This window comes from Scomber scombrus, unplaced genomic scaffold (genome assembly GCF_963691925.1).
Source record: "Scomber scombrus unplaced genomic scaffold, fScoSco1.1 SCAFFOLD_256, whole genome shotgun sequence".
Lineage (NCBI taxonomy): Eukaryota > Metazoa > Chordata > Actinopteri > Scombriformes > Scombridae > Scomber > Scomber scombrus.
The window spans coordinates 13,248-30,628 of record NW_026910179.1 but is presented as its reverse complement, the minus strand read 5'-3'; the positions used below and the strand labels follow the sequence as shown (position 1 = coordinate 30,628).

The following is a 17,381-nucleotide window of genomic DNA, read 5'->3' as shown; positions in this document are numbered from 1 at the left end:
AACATTTATATTTGTATTATGAGCAGCAGACAGCCTCAGTATGTTTAATATGATTAATAAATATAACAATTATATTTATTATGTTTAATAAATAACATTTATATTTTTATTATGAGCAGACATGAACCTGCAGCTCTTTAGGACCGCGCCGCCGCCGCCGCGCTGATCGCGTGACGTCAGCTGAGGCTTATAAGGAAAGATGGCGGCGGAGGGAAGCAGGTTGAAGCAGCGGAATCACAAAAACAGCAAAACCCACCAGAACAGCTTGTTTCCTGCAGGTGAGGAGATGTTTATAGAAGGTGTGATGATGTTAGGGAGGCGCTGAGCTCCTCCTGCTCCTCCTGCTCCTCCTGCTCCTCCTGCTCGCCCTCTGTGTGATGGACACAAACGAGATGACGCTGCAGCACAATAAGCTCATCTTCCAGCTGTTTCCAGATGTTTCCTCTTTGTTCCGCCGCTAACATCTTATTGCTGCTTCCTGTAAACATCTGGCAGCATCTGGCAGCGCGTGTCTATCTGCTGTGTGTAACGGGGGGCTGCAGGTCAGACCGGTTCATGGCAGATATTTCAGCTTTAATCTCGTATTTACTGAGATTATCAGAGAATTAATGCTATAAATTATAAAAGAAGAGATTATTTATATTAAGAATTGACCCTTAAACGTTAATATAGTTAAATTACCTAACATGAACCCATTACAGCAGTAGGGGAGAGCGGGGTCGGCTGTCACATCCATCAGTCGGTCAATAGGGGGTGCTGGTCAATGTGGTCAATGTGTTTCAATGTGTTTCAATGTGTTTAAAGTGTAGTAAAAAAGAAAAGTAATAAGTGTGACTACCAACGTTGGGCTGGGCGTTATATCGATATCATCTCAGAGTGTGGATATTATTATATTGTGATGCATTTCCTGGTTTTAAAGGCTGATTACAGTAAAATGATGTATTGTTATATGTTTAACAGACTCTTCTATTATTTACCTTTAACCCACTTTATCATTATATCCACATTACTTATGATTATTTATCAAACATCTCATTGTGTAAATATGTTGTGAAAGCACAGATAGTCATCCTATAATATCTTTGCAACATCGATATCGAGGTAATTGGTATAAAATATATCGTGATATATGATTTTATCCTCATGGCCCAGCTCTAATATAACTCTACAGACTCTACAGTCAGCACTGGATAACTAGATTAATCTGTTTTTATTGCAGTGTACAAATCACAACTTTATTAAATCCAATCAGCAGCTGGATACACACCTGCCTGCTGTGTATAATATATAATATAATATAATATAATATAATATAATATAATATAAATATAATATAATATAATATGAACACGTTACATCTTTAGAGCAGCCATCAGAGAAGCTGCTCCACTGTGTTCAACGAGATCCGACCACCAGAAACCCGATAAACAGACTATAATCTGGCAGTCAGCTGTAGCCTGTCATGTGACTTTTATACCTTTTTATATCCTCCGATACAGATTAACACTAATGAACCTGCTCCATCACTCTGAATGTTCTGTTTGGGTTCATATATCGTGTCGCTGTGTGGTGATCTGCACCAGACTGTACTGAACTTTTAATTTGAGAGGATTTTAATGTTTTTACGAGGACACCTGCATGTTCAACACTTGCCGTCACCATGACAACCACGACACGTTCAGCTGGCTGCTCTCTGGCTGCTCTCTGACTGCTCTCTGACTGCTCTCTGACTGCTCTGCTCTCTGACTGCTCTCTGACTGCTCTCTGGCTGCTCTGCTCTCTGACTGCTCTCTGACTGCTCTCTGGCTGCTCTCTGGCTGCTCTCTGACTGCTCTCTGGCTGCTCTGCTCTCTGACTGCTCTCTGACTGCTCTCTGGCTGCTCTCTGGCTGCTCTCTGACTGCTCTCTGGCTGCTCTGCTCTCTGGTTGCTCTGCTTGTTGCTCTCTGACTGCTCTCTGGCTGCTCTCTGGCTGCTCTGCTTGCTGCTCTCTGACTGCTCTCTGACTGCTCTCTGGCTGCTCTCTGACTGCTCTCTGACTGCTCTCTGGCTGCTCTCTGGCTGCTCTCTGACTGCTCTCTGGCTGCTCTCTGGCTGCTCTCTGGCTGCTCTGCTCTCTGACTGCTCTCTGACTGCTCTCTGGCTGCTCTCTGGCTGCTCTCTGACTGCTCTCTGGCTGCTCTGCTCTCTGGTTGCTCTGCTTGTTGCTCTCTGACTGCTCTCTGGCTGCTCTCTGGCTGCTCTCTGGCTGCTCTGCTTGCTGCTCTCTGACTGCTCTCTGACTGCTCTCTGGCTGCTCTCTGACTGCTCTCTGGCTGTTCTCTGACTGCTCTGCTTGCTGCTCTCTGGCTGCTCTCTGACTGCTCTCTGGCTGCTCTGCTTGTTGCTCTCTGACTGCTCTCTGACTGCTCTCTGACTGCTCTCTGGCTGCTCTCTGACTGCTCTGCTTGCTGCTCTCTGACTGCTCTGCTTGCTGCTCTCTGACTGCTCTCTGGCTGGTCTCTGACTGCTCTCTGACTGCTCTCTGACTGCTCTCTGGCTGCTCTCTGACTGCTCTCTGGCTGCTCTCTGGCTGCTCTCTGACTGCTCTGCTTGCTGCTCTCTGACTGCTCTCTGACTGCTCTCTGGCTGCTCTTTGACTGCTCTCTGGCTGCTCTCTGACTGCTCTGCTCTCTGGCTGTTATAATGTTTAAAATTATGAATCATCCTCAAGCTTAAAGACTAAAAAACGTATTTTGATTTTGAGCACATTATTATTAGTAGTATTATTGTTATTATTATGAGTAGTAGGAGCAATAGTAGTAGTATTATTATATAAACATGGCGACCGGATCACTGCTGTTAAATCACCTTTTATTCTTCACATTGTCCTCTGATGATGATGATGATGATGATGATGATGATGATGATGATGTTATGGTTGATATTTGATCGTCCTGCTCGTTGAGGCAGCATCTCCGTGTCGTGGTGACACAGAGATTACATGACTCGCTGCTCCCCTCTCTGAATGAAGACGCTATGTGTGTTTTTTTCCCATGATGCCTCAGGCTGCTGAGTCCCATGACAGCATCAGAGCGAGCAGCGATCATGCACTGATGAGGTCACAGGTTCAATCCCCGAAGACTCAAATACACTCACAGATTTATATCATTGGAATAGAAATCCAAACATTTTAGTCTTACTTCTCCTCCAGTCTTTACTTTTTATACTACATTTTAAACTTTTATTCTTTTAACCCTCCTGTTGTCCTCGAGTCAAGGAAGGAACAGAGGAAGAAGGAAGGAAGGGAGGGAGGAAAGAAAGGATGGAAGGGAGGAAGAAGAAGGAAAGGATGGAAGGAAGAAGGAAGGAAAGGAGGACGGAATGAAGGAAGGAAGGAAGGAAGGAAGGAACGGAGGGAGGAAGAAGGAAGGAAAGGATGGAAGGAAGAAGGAAGGAAAGGATGGAAGGAAGGAAAGGAGGAAAGGAGGACAGAAGGAAGGGAGGAAAGGAAAGAAGGAAGGACGGAAGGCAGGAAGGTAGGAGGGAGGAAGGAAAGAAGGAGGGAGGAAGGAAGGAAGGAAGGGGGATGGAGGAAGGAAAGAAGAAAGGGAGGAAAGAGAGGAAGGAAAGAAAGAGAGTAGGAGGGAGAGAGGGAGGAAGGAAAGAAGGAGGGAGGAAGGACAGACGGAAGGAAGGAAGGAAGGAAGGAAGGAAGGAAGGAAGGAAGGGAGGAAGGGAGGAAAGAAGGAACAGTCAAAACAGACGGGGTCAATTTGACCCGGGAGGACGACACGAAGGTTAAAAGTGAATATTTCTGTCTCAGGATTATAAATACTCAGTGACCTCATCGCTGATTCAACCTGAGGTCAAACGGACCAATCAGCTGAGGCCGTCTGCAGGTTGGTGAGGCGTAAACGCTGCCGTACAAGGAGAAGCTGAGCGGCTCGGTCTATTTACTGTAAACCTTCTACTGCCAGCGCTGCCATCCCATAATAGTCCTGCTGCTGGCTGACTGTGGAGCAGAGAGTTCAGAGTCGCTGCTGTGGCTCAAAATACACAAATACACTAAATTTGAATTAAAAATGATCAAAGAAACAGAAAACAGTGAGAATATCAGCTTTAATATAATCAGATGTTTCACTCTGTAAAGTTTTATAGTAACTTTATTTTTATTCACTTTCAGTTTTATTTGTTTTTGTTTGATTCTCAGCAGATTTTCAGTCATTATGACATGATGTTAAAGTGATGGCTTTTACTCTGCTGCTAAAGCTGTAAATATCGTCGAAATCTCGCGCGATCACTGAAATCCCGCGAGATACCCGCACATCTAGAGATCTGTGCGGGGATCTCGCGGGATTTCACAAATCTTGCATAAAATATTATTATTATTATTAAATACGAGTGTTCGCGCGAGCCGTTTTATCGCTGGTATGGATGTGTGACTCCAGTCCTTCACCGTGTGTATTTTGGTCTCCATGGCAACAACGCGCTGATTGGCTGCACTACAGTTCTTTCCTCCTTTCTTGTGTCCTTTGTGCCTTTATTTAAAAAGAAAAGTGTTGATATTTGTTTTGGATTATTTGCAGTGGTTGTGAATGTAGTTTGTTTTGTTTTATATAAGTATTTATTTAAATCTATGTTAAAACAAAAAATAAGTTTTGTTTTTGAGTATTTATTTGATTTTTTTTGTTTTAAAGAAAAGGACATTTTGTTTTGTTTAAAACCAATTGTCAGGGACCAATATAGACAAAGGACACCGGTGTAAAAAGGAAACATTTTTAATTAAAATATACCAAAAATCCAAAAAGGTTACAAAAGTACCTCCGAAGTCAAATAAACAATAATGAAACTAAGGCTTCAACGTAAGGCAACACAATCAAAACTAAACTTTGACTCATTGAAAACATTTTTTGTGGACCTTTAAGATTTGTATTTGAGGAAGAGTGCTTTATACTCTTTACTCTTTTTATACTTTATATTTCTTCCAGCAGCAGCTGCCGTATGAAATATCTTGTTTCTTGTCCGTTACGTCACAGTTCGGGAGGAGTTTTTTAAATCCGAGCAAACAGAAATAAACTAATTCAGTTTGTTTATTGTAGTAAAATCAGCAGTTTGAACATCGTGAAGCCGCCTGATCACCTTAAAGCTGACCATGTGTTTCCTCTCAGGAGGCTCTAAATCAGAAACCTCCCGGATGAGGCGTGAGGAGGAAGAGGAGGACCTGCTGGAGGAGGAGGAGGAAGAGGAGGTGGGCATGGCGCGGCCGGTGCAGATCGTGGTGGCGGACGAAGAGGAGCACTCGTTCTCTCTGCAGGAGGAGGTGCTGGAGCGGCTGCTGCTGCAGAAGGAGGTGCAGGATCTCCACGTGGTCGTCGTCTCCGTGGCCGGAGCTTTCCGGAAGGGGAAGTCCTTCCTGCTGGACTTCATGCTGCGCTACATGTACAGCCAGGTAAACCTCCAGCAGTCTGACATCCACTCATCTGCACATTATGCTCTACATTAACCCTTTAACACCATATTTGATCCATGAGTTTTAGAGAGCGCTACATTAACTAGAGCTGCTCGGCAATTAATGCAAAAATAATGGAAACCGACATTTAGAAACTCTAATGGACTTAATCTTGCTCATGTCAATTAATGGTGGTGTTCACTGTTGCCATGACAGCAAAGGTTGCATATCTTTAACCCTCCTGTTGTCCTCGAGTCAAGGAAAGAAGGGAGGAAAGAAGGATGGAAGGGAGGAAGAAGGAAGGAAACTTTGAGTATTTATCTTTCTGATGACTTTTAACTACATTAGAACACAAACACCTGGACTTTCTACTCCTTACGTTGTCAAACAGGCTCGTTAGTAGTTTCAAACTCAGTGATTTTATAAACAGAAGACATGACGTGTAAATAAGTGTTTCGGCGTATTAGTTCCATATATGTAGGGTTGTTGGGTACCGAGGGACTTTTAGTGGTATTATTGGTATAGTTGGTATAGTATTGGTTCACATCAAATCAAACGGTACCAAGTGTGAAGCTCATAAGGTGCTAAAATAAAACACAAACCATTTCTGAGCATTTATACCTCCAACTGCCGCTGAGGTCACACAGACCTCAGAGAACTTCCTGTTGCTTCTGAAGCTGACTCTGTTCCTCCATATAACTCTCACAATGTGAACTAGTGGCACCAGTTAAAGCCCGCCGATCAGAACAGTGAAGTATGTGTATTTCCGTCCTGTTCAAGCAGCATTTAGTTTTTACAGGTGGAAAATGTAAATCTACGTCTTAAACTTTTGATACTACGTTTTATAATTTATGCTTTTTAAGTATAAAGTACTCTTTAACAATTGTCAGGAAATAAATCTGCAGTTACATTAATAATAATAATAGTTCAGTGTTTCCAGTTATTTAGCTTTTCTTTGTCTATGTGACGATAAACTGAATATCTTTGGGTTTTAAGCTGTCAGAGTTTAACAGATCAGACAGTTAATCAATAACATGATGAGCAGATTGGTTTCAGCTCTCCGTGCTTCGTCTGTTTTGTGATAGTTTGACTGGTTTTGAGCTTCCTGTGTGTCGGCGTGAAATAATAAAATCAGGATGAGAGTTTTCCCTGTTTGACTGGAACAGAGCTGAGCTTAAACCCTGCAGAGGAAACTGTGGACTGTTGGTCTGTGCCTCGACCTTTGTCCCGGTTAATCTACGGTAAGCAGCGAGGAACATTCTGGAGGGTTTCATCTCGCTGTAAAGAGGATTTTTAAGGCCAACACAATGGCTGGCTCTGTGGCTGGGGGCCTCCACACAGCTCACTGCTGCTTATTCCACACATAAAAGCATCTTTATGCCTGGAATAAGCCCCACACACACACACACACACACACACACACACACACACACACACAGGTCAGGTGATGGTGGGCTCCCAGTCAGATGTTTCCCTGCTGCTGGTTTTAACAGATTAACTTCAGATCCTAAAGTCTCTATTCTGTTAAATGCAACTTATTGATGTGTTATTAATTCATGTATTAAAGTTGATTCTTATATCAGGGTCAATGAGGTTTAGTTTAAATTTAAAGGGTTAAAATGTGAAAATAAACGTATGAATAACTTGCACACATTCTTTTTTTGTGGACCCAGCATCAAATTTCTGCTTTTAATCCATTTAGAGAGAATATATTACAGGATTATGGCAAAAATGTCTAAGTGGTGTAACCATAAAAACTTTGTACCAAATAATTCAACTTGCTTAAAAACAGTAAATTCTCAATAAAACACCATATCAACTAGTTTGGCATGATCTTACATTATAACTTTATATTAAATAAAGGTAATGGAATACAATTGTTCTACATATTACATTTACTCTGGTTACCATGGAGATCAGGAACCTGCTGCTTTCTTTCTTTCTTTCTTTCTTTCTTTCTTTCTTTCTTTCTTTCTTTCTTTCTTTCTTTGTTTCTTTCTTTGTTTCTTTCTTTCTTTCTTTCTTTCTTTCTGTATTTCTCTTTCTACTCATTTCTCTTGCTTTCTTTCCTACTTTCCTTTTATTTTTATTTTCTCCTCTTCCTCCTTTATCTTTCTTTCTCTCTAGGTGATAAAATATGTAATATTTATCATTCTTTTGTGGTTACACCATTTGACATTTTCAGGAGCATTCAGTCTTACTTTTGGTAAAAAATGGTGCAAATGTCATTTCAAATGATATAAAACCAACAAAAATACTAAATGTACATTTTAACAAACCTGATGCTGCTTTTAAAACTAGTTTAACTGATTTATGAATTCATCATCTTACCAACACTTATTAGTTACTGACCCACGTTCCTCTTGTTCATACTGACTATTAAAAGATGCCGTTTAAAACTAGTTTTTAAGATCTGTTTAAGGTCTTTTTCTGCATTCATCCATTTATAAAACAATTATTAAAACAATAAAACCTTAAATTACACATTGATCCAGTTTTCTCTTATTGATCTTTTTTAAATATATTGATTATATTGAACTGGGCGTAACTCGGACCTCCATGATGTCTTGCTGCTACGGACGTCCATGATGTCTTGCTGCTATGGAGCCGCTGAGTTCAGTCTGAATTTATCTCCTGCTGTTTTAACAAACTTGATGCTGCTTTTAAAACTAGTTTTAACAGATTCATGAATTGATCATCTTACCAACACTTATCTGTCTGTGACTCTGGTTTTAACGTCTCCTAACACTCCTAACATCTCATGAACGTTTCTTCTCTGTCTCCGTCCAGTCGACTCGTCCGTGGATCGGCGGCGATGACGAACCTCTGACCGGCTTCACCTGGCGAGGCGGCTGTGAGAGAGAAACCACGGGCATCTTGGCCTGGAGCGAAGTGTTCGTGGTGGAGAAACCCGACGGCTGCAAGGTCTGTTCACAGCGGCAGTGGTGAATTCTCCATTGACTTGTATAGAGACGGAAGTCCTTTTGACACCAAAACGGTCGCCCCCTGGTGGCCTTTTGATAGAATGCAGTTTTAAGTTACTTCCACGTTGGCATCATTTCAGAGGACTGGAACTCCCCGCCTGGTTGTGACGGAGGCGACGTTTCATTGTTATTTATCTCTTTAATCAACCTGAAGTTATTCATATGACAACAGGTTGACTCGTCTAATAGATCTGATGAAAATAAGAATAAATAGTTGAATGATGTGACTGTCTGTTGATAGTAATGTCTGGTGTTGTTTGTGCAGGTTGCAGTTCTACTCATCGACACACAGGGGGCGTTTGACAGCCAGTCGACCATCAAAGACTGCGCCACGTTGTTCGCTCTGAGCACCATGACCAGCTCGGTCCAGGTCAGCTGATCCAAACAGGCTGTTTCACTTCAGACTGTCTCAGGTTTTAAAGCAGCTGACGGGTTCCAGGTCTTAGCTTGTTGTTTGTTTTTGTGTGTTATTAGGTGTATAACTTGTCCCAGAACGTCCAGGAAGACGATCTGCAGCACCTCCAGGTCAGTAAGAGCCTGAAACAGACGAATAAAGATCCTGTTTCCAGAAGTTGTGTGTAATCCTGTTTCAGTTAAAGCTGGTGTAGTTTTGAAGCTGTGAGTGAAGAGAGGATCACATGAGGATGACCTGCAGACACCAGGCAGGAGATACATGAAGATGACCTGCAGATACATGAAGATGACCTGCAGACATAAACTGCAGCTCACACTCAGATCTTTCTCTTCCATGTTTGGTCTCCAGCTCAGAGCTCAGATACCAGCTGTCAATCAAACTGCCGGGACTGACGTCGTCTTCCTGTTTCTAATTTTATATTAACACAAAATTGCAACAAGTCCCGCAATACTAATAGTTTATACTTCATACTTTATACTTTTTATACTACATTTTATGCCAGTTATATTATTTTGATTCTACTTTTTAGTTTTTATACTATGTTTTATACTTTTTATACCACGTTTTATGACTGAGGTGGAGTCAGATACTGATCGAGCTTCATGACTGCTATGTGTTGTCAGATTAGATTTGAGGCTGAGTGTTTGTTTCCTCTCTGCAGCTTTTCACTGAGTACGGACGGCTGGCGATGGAGGAAGTCTACGAGAAACCTTTTCAGGTAGCTGCTGCAAATATTCAGGATTGTTCACCTTCAGATATAAACAGCTAAATTAAACGTTTGTAAAGGATTCTTAGATTCTGAACTGTTCGATTGTATTTTTAGGTTTAAGTTGTAACTTTGGTGTCATTTTGTGTTTTTTGTCTCTCTGATCAGACGCTGATGTTCCTGATCAGAGACTGGAGTTATCCCTACGAGCATCCGTACGGTCTGGAGGGAGGACAAGGCTTCCTGGAGAAACGGCTGCAGGTCAGTTTCAGCGGTTCGGCTGTAAGATGGAAGAACTGTCTCTCCGTCACCGTCAGATGTGTTAACGCGTTTTTAACGTGTTTTTAACATTTTTTAACGTGTTTTTTACGTGTTTACAGTGTGTTCAACGTGATTTTAACGAGTTTTCAACGTTTTTTTTACGTTTTTTTAGCATGATTTTAACGTGTTTTAAATGTGTGTTTAACGTTTTTTTAACATGTTTTTAACGTGTTTTTTTACGTGTTTTTTACGTGTTTTTTACGTCTTTAACGTGTTTAACGTGTGTTCAGGTGAAGCAGAACCAACACGAGGAGCTGCAGAACGTCAGGAAACACATCCACTCCTGCTTCTCCAACATCAGCTGCTTCCTGCTGCCGCATCCGGGCCTCAAGGTGGCGACCAACCCGCACTTTGATGGGCGGCTCAAAGGTGAGAGGAACCAACGACAGATCAGCCAATCAGAACCATCAATGAGCCAATCAGAACCATCAATGAGCCAATCAGAACCATCAATCAGCCAATCAGAACCATCAATAAGCCAATCAGCAGCCAGTCAGCCAATCAGAACCATCAATCATACAGTCAGAACCATCAATCAGACAGTCAGAACCATCAATCAGCCGATCAGAACCATCAATCAGCCAATCAGAACCACCAATCAGACAATCAGAACCACCAATCAGCCAATCAGAATCATCAATCAGACAATCAGACAATCAGAACCACCAATCAGCCAGTCAGCCAATCAGAACCACCAATCAGCCAATCATAACCATCAGTCAGCCAATCAGAACCACCAATCAGACAATCAGAACCACCAATCAGCCAATCAGAACCATCAATCAGCCAATCAGAACCGCCAATCAGAACCACCAATCAGCCAATCAGAACTACCAATCAGCCAATCAGAACCATCAATCAGCCAATCAGAACCACCAATCAGCCAATCAGAACCACCAATCAGACAGTCATAACCATCAATCAGACAGTCATAACCATCAATCAGCCAATCAGAACCACCAATCAGCCAATCAGAACCGCCAATCAGAACCACCAATCAGACAGTCAGAACCATCAATCAGCCAATCAGAACCATCAATCAGCCAGTCAGAACCATCAATCAGCCAATCAGAACCATCAATCAGCCAATCAGAACCATCAATCAGCCAGTCAGAACCATAAATCAGCCAATCAGAACCATCAATCAGCCAATCAGAACCATCAATCAGCCATTTACTCCAGTGTCAGTATTGATTACATGTTATTGATCTGTGTCTGTGTGTGTGTGTGTGTGTGTTACTGTGTGTGTGTGTGTGTGTGTGCCAGACATTGACGATGACTTCCAGAAGGAGCTGGTGAACCTCGTCCCGACGCTTCTGTCTCCAGAGAACTTGGTGGAGAAAGAGATCGGAGGAGTGAAGATCACCTGCAGAGACCTGCTGCACTACTTCAAGGTAGTGGAGTAGTGCACTCCCTCCTTCTTTCCTTCTCTCCTTCCTTCCTTCCTCCCTTCCTTCCTTCCTTCTTCTTCCTTCTTTCTTCCTTCCTTATCCTCCTAAGGAAAGGAGGGAGGAAGGAAAGAAGGAAGTAAAGGAGGGCAGAAGGAAGGTATGGAGGGAGGGAGGAGGAAAGGAAGGAGGAAGGAAGGAGGGAAGGAAGGAAAGGAGGGAGGAAGGAAGGAGGGAAGGAAGGAAGAATAGAAGGGAGGGAGGGAGAAAGAAAAAGAGGTAGGGAGGAAGGAAGGACAGAGGGAAGAAGGGAGGGAGGAAGGAAGGAAGGAAAGAAGAAAGGAAGGAAGAAAAAAGGAAGGGAGGAAAGAGAGAAGGAGGAAGGGAGGAAGGTCAGAAGGAAGGAAGGGAGGAAAGAGAGAAGGAGGAAGGAAGGAAAGAAGGAACAGTCAAAACAGACGGGGAGGACGACAGGAAGCTTAAAGTAAAAACTGTTTGTATTTGACTCAGATGTAAAACGTGTTGTTGTGTTTCAGGCGTACATGAAGATCTATCAGGGAGAGGAGCTTCCTCACCCCAAGTCCATGCTGCAGGTCAGTTCATCATCATCATCATCATCATCATCATCATCATCACTGTCCAACAGCTCCACCTGCTGGACGCTTAACATTATGACAGCAGCTCAAATAAACTAAAATAATCTGTTTATCTGTCTGATTAGAGCTGAAACTACGGAGCCCGTAAAGGGACATGGTGAAAATAAAATAAAACTTAAGGTAGCCTAATTAAGGATATTTGATTGGGCCTCCTGTGCTTAAGCCTCCAGGCTGCTCAAAGAATGGCAGCAGAAGTGGATTTATTCTCTTTCCTCCAAACGCTAAATATACTTTAAAGTGTCATCAACAAACTAAAAGATGATAAGGTGAAAATAAATGTTAACTTTAATCACATAAAGTAAGCAGTACATGTATAGCCTAATGTCCTAATTCAACTGGCATTTTGTGTACATCCACCATCCGCATTATGGTTTAGACTGATCTGTTACGATGTGTTGTATTGAATGTTTTCTGTCATCTGTTACCTAGGCAACGGCTGAAGCCAATAACCTCGCAGCCGTCGCCGGAGCCAAAGACTTATACAACAAGAGTATGGAGCAGGTAACGCATCACTTCCTGTTTGCTCACCTGCTGAAGGAGGTAACGCATCACTTCCTGTTTGTTCACCTGCTGAAGGAGGGTTTAGAGCAGGTTTTATGACATCACAGCTGGTTTGGAGCCAATCAGAGTCGAGTATTCAGCTGACAGACACATGATTGACAGCAGTGTTTTTAGGGAAGGAAGGAAGGAAGGAAGGAAAGATGGAAGGAAATATGAAACGAAGGAAGGAAGGAAGGAAATATGTGAGGAAGGAAGGAAGGAAGGAAATATGGAAGAAAGGAAGGAAAGATGAAAGGAAGGAAGGAAAGATGGAAGGAAATATGGAACGAAGGAAGGAAGGAAATATGGAAGGAAGGAAAGAAGGAAGGAAATATGTGAGGAAGGAAGGAAGGAAGGAAATATGGAAGGAAGGAAGGAAAGATGAAAGGAAGGAAGGAAGGAAAGATTTCTAATACTTCAAACTGCTGAACTTTGACCTGTTGTCCTCCTTCGTATATGTGTTTTTGTGCCACCTAGTGGTCGCAAAATCACATTACAGGTTAAAAATCAGCAACCAATCAACAGCTGATCTCCAGTCAAAAGTTACATTTTATGTTTGAAACTTGTTTATTTATGCTTAACCCTCCTGTTGTCCTCGAGTGAAGGAAGGAAGGAAGGAAGGAAGGACAAGCTTAAATGAACTAACCCATGTTTCTTCTTCTGGTCTCAGATCTGCGGCGGAGACAAACCCTACATCTCCCCGGTGGAGCTGGAGTGTCGGCACGCGGATCTCCGGCAGGCGTCGGTGCGTCACTTCCGCTCCGTGAAGAAGATGGGCGGCGAGGAGTTCTGCCGGCGCTACCAGGACCAACTGGAGGCGGAGCTGGACGACGTCTACGCCAACTTCACCAAGCACAACGACGGCAAGAACATCTTCTACGCCGCCAGGACGCCCGCCACGCTGTTCGCCGTCATGTTCGTGATGTACGTGGCGTCGATGGTCACCGGCTTCCTGGGCATCAGCTCCGTGGCAACGCTGTGCAACCTGGTAATGGGCGCGGCTCTGACGGCGCTCTGCGTCTGGGCCTACGCCAAGTACTCGGGGGAGTTCCGCGAGGTGGGCGGAGTCATCGACCAGGTGGCGGAAACGCTGTGGGAGCAGGTGAGAACCTTCCTGTCAGCCTACCGGGTCAAATTGACCCCGTCTGTTTTGACTGTTCCTCCCTTGAACGCATCCTTTATTTCACCCAACTGCATGTTTCTGTCATCCTTCACTTTCTTCTCTTTAATCTGTCCTCTTTGTTTTATCTCTCAATGCTCACAGAGGACTCCACGAAAGGTGAGTTAAAGAACAAAAGTCCAGAGACTTATTTTTAACAGCTGTGACTAAAAAAACCTAAAACAGCATCAAAACTATAAGAATCAGATGTTTAAGACGTTATTAAACATCTCTGACATCAGATCAGATGGGGAGTTCCGGTCCTCTGAAATGATGCCAACGTGGAAGTAACTTAAAACTGTATTCTATCAAAAGGCCACCAGGGGGCGACCGTTTTGGTGTCAAAAGGACTTCCGTCTCTATACAAGTCAATGGAGAATTCACCAACTTCTCACTTGATTTCTAACCTCAGTAAACGTTTTCAAAATGTGTTTATGGTCTCAATCGCTAGTTTAAAGCCTTCTTCAATGCAGTATGATGTTCATTTGGGACATTTTGGCCTCCCTGATTTTATATGTGACGATAAAGCAGGGTATGCATTAGGGCGTGGCTACGTGGTGATTGACAGGTTGATTGGTTCACAGGTTCAGGAGGGCGCCTCATGCTCCTCCTGATGCCCATATAAGTAGAATCCCTGTTTTTATTTTACCCAGCATGCACCTGAAATGTTCACGATGGTGCTGCTCAGATCCGATACTATTGGCCTCCGAGCAGCAGTCCACAAACCAATGGGTGACGTCACATATGTTACGTCCATTTCTTATATACAGTCTATGATTTAGTGTCATGACACTAACCCACCCCCTCCAGTTTTTGGACAACAACAGAGGAGTAACATATATCAGCTTTCTTAGTAGATCAGTTCATTGTTGGTTTGGATCCAAATATGAAGACAAATGTAGAAAATCTGCACATTTCAGGAGCTAAAACCAGCAAACTTATCAATTAATGAACTAATAGTTGAAGTTTCACATAAATGTTTGTTCATCAACTGAAGTGTGGAAATAAATTTAAAGGACAGTTTGTTTTATAGAAACTTCTAATGATTTGTATTTGTTTGCTTGTTGCTTTTTACTGTCTGGCTCAAGTTAACCTGACTTCTTCTTCTTCTTCTTCTTCCTCTTCTTCTTCTTCTCCTTCCAGCTCTTCTTCAAACTCTTCGAGGTGGCTCGGAGTCGAGTCCCGCTGGCGAGCCTGATCCCGACGCCGCGACCCCGACTCGCCTCAAACAACAACGTCAAGAAGAAAAACTAGCAGCACTTCCTCCTGGCCTCTCTCCCATTCATCCCTCCTCTTCCTCCTCCTCTTCATCCTCCTCCTCCTCCTCTTCCTCTTCACCACCTTCTGCTCGTTTTTCAGACGGTTTTGAGACGTACGAAGCGGTTTGTTTTAGCCGACGGTTCCTCGCCTTCAAGGACTCGCTGTAGACTCAGACGCCGCCGTGTGATGTAATTTCCTTTCTGTCAGTGGGCGGGGCTAAAGTATATATATATATATATAATGTTGGGCGGGTCCATTATTCTGTCACTGAGCGTCGTCCCAGGTGTGCCGGACGATGACTCGACATTAATGATTCCCATTTATGTGAATGTATGAATGAAGAGCATGACCACAGATCCTCCACACTTTTTATTTCCTCCTCCTTCTTCCTCTTCCTCTTCCTCTCGTCTCCGTCGGTTTTGTTTCTGTTGCCGGGCAACGCCGCGAGGAGGAGGAGTCACGACCAAAGTTTACAGCTTTACTGAGACTGACAAATGTTCGAAGCTTTCAGGGAACATTTACAACTTTTCTGATTTTTACCAGAATCAGAAACTCGTGGAAGTTTTTCTGCTCGTCTGAAAATAATTTAACCTTCCTGTCGTCCTCCCTTCTGTTTTAACTGTTCCTTCTTTCCTTACTTCCTTCCATCTGTCCTTCCTTCCTCCTCCCTTCCCTCCTTCTGTTTCTTTCCTTCCTCGATCCACCTTTTTTCCTTCCTTCCTCCCTTCTTCTTTCCTTCCTTCCTTCCTTCCTCCCTTCCTTCCTTTCCTTCCCTTCCCTTCCCTTCTTCCCTCCCTCCCTCTCTCTTTCTTTCCTCCCCCCTACCGTCCTCCCTTCCTTCTTTCCTCTGTCCTTTTTTCCTTCCTTCCTCCCTTCCTCTTTTCCTTTCTCCATCCCTCCCTCCTTCCTTCTTTTCTCCCTCCCTCCTTCCTTTCTTCTTTCCTCCGTCCTTCCTTCCTTTCTTCCTCCCTTCCTTCTTTCCTTTCCTCCGTCCTTCCTTCCTTCTTTCCTTCCTTCCTTTCCTTCCTTCTTCTTCCCTCCCTCCCTCCCTCCCTCCCTTCCTTCCTCTTTTAATTCCTTCTTCGTCCCTTCTTTCCTTCCTCCTTTCTTTCCTTCCTTCCTCCCTTCCTTCTTCCTCCTGTCCTTCCTTGACCTGAGGACATCAGGAGGGTTAAATGAACCAAAATGAGAGTTTGAAGTTTAATTCGATGAAGAAGAAGAAGCTGAATCTGATGTTTGACCATAAAGTCTAAAATCATCAACGTGTTTCAACGCAGGATTCAAACCTTTACAGACGTAGTTTCTCACTCCGACAATTTCCACGAGTTCTTCTGACTCTGAGCAAACAGAATAAATCTTCCCTGAGAACCAGCGAGAGGACTGACGTTACGATGTCTGTGGTTGATTTATTTTATTAGATTAGTTCATCACGAGATCACGACATTGATTATTTTATATGTTCGAGTTGTTTCTGAGTTACGACTCGATCACGACTTCCAGTATTTACCTCCTGTTATTTCGTGTGTCTCGTGGGTACTCTAACGGAAATCCTCGTCTTCTCTTTCGCTCCGAGATGTTCAGATTGGTGGATATTGGTGCTGTTAGCGTAGCTTAGCATAATGACTGGAAACGGGGGGAAACTGCTAGCATGGTTGTTGTTTCAGAGGCAGAGCTGAGCGTCTGTTTCTCTGGAATCTAATAAATATAATAAATATAATATCTGATGCAGAAGGTCCAACAATAACAGTTTGAACCACTTCAATGAGTAAATATGAACATAAAACAGCCTAAATATATTTACTGATATCTTTTAACCTTCCTGTCGTCCTCCCGGGTCAAATTGACCCCGTCTGTTTTGACTGTTCCTTTTTTCCTCCCTTCCTTCCTTCCGTCTGTCCTTCTTCCCTCCCTCCTTCTCTCTTTCTTTCTTCCCTTCCTTCTCTCCTTCCTCCCTCCTTCTTTCCTTCCTTCCTTTCCTTCCTCTCTTCCTCCCTCCCTCCCTCCTTCTCTCTTTCTTTCCTCCCCCCTACCTTCCTTCCTTCCTCCCCCCTAGCTTCCTTCCTTCCTCCCTTCTTCTTTTCCTTTCTCCCTCCCTCCCTCCTCTCTTTCTTTCCTCCCTCCTTTCTTCCTTCCTTCCTCCCTTCCTTCCTTCCTTCCTCCCTCTTTTCCTTCCTTCTTCCTCCCTTCCTTCCTTCTTCCTCCCTTCCTTCCTTCCTCCCTCTTTTCCTTCCTTCCTCCCACCTTCCTTCCTTCTTCCTCCCTTCCTTCCTTGACTTGAGGACAACAGGAGGGTTAATATATTTATTTAGCTTCCTGCACATCCAGATGTTTGAGGATTTACGGACAGAAGTTACATCTGGAAATATCAACTTTATGCTGTGAAAACAAAAAACAGGCTAGAAACAAACAAACTTACTGTAAAAAATCAAACTCTACTGACATTTAAACTGTTTGAGGGCCGTGTAGCTCCGCCCTCTCTCAAGTTTTTGACGTATAAACTGACACTGAGAGCCGACAAGTTT

General features: G+C 43.4%; 1 protein-coding gene across 1 annotated transcript; it reads left to right on the top strand.

Moving 5' to 3' along the window:
* Positions 1–212: 212 nt before the first annotated feature.
* Positions 213–15,604, top strand: LOC133976782 (atlastin-2-like). Its single transcript, XM_062414980.1, has 13 exons — positions 213–278; positions 5,150–5,430; positions 8,221–8,355; positions 8,680–8,784; positions 8,889–8,939; positions 9,491–9,547; positions 9,704–9,796; positions 10,087–10,225; positions 11,123–11,250; positions 11,781–11,837; positions 12,330–12,401; positions 13,111–13,542; positions 14,743–15,604. Exons 2-13 carry the CDS (start codon positions 5,176–5,178, stop codon positions 14,851–14,853), a joined length of 1,635 nt encoding a protein of 544 aa, XP_062270964.1. The 5' UTR covers positions 213–278; positions 5,150–5,175; the 3' UTR covers positions 14,854–15,604.
* Positions 15,605–17,381: the final 1,777 nt, after the last annotated feature.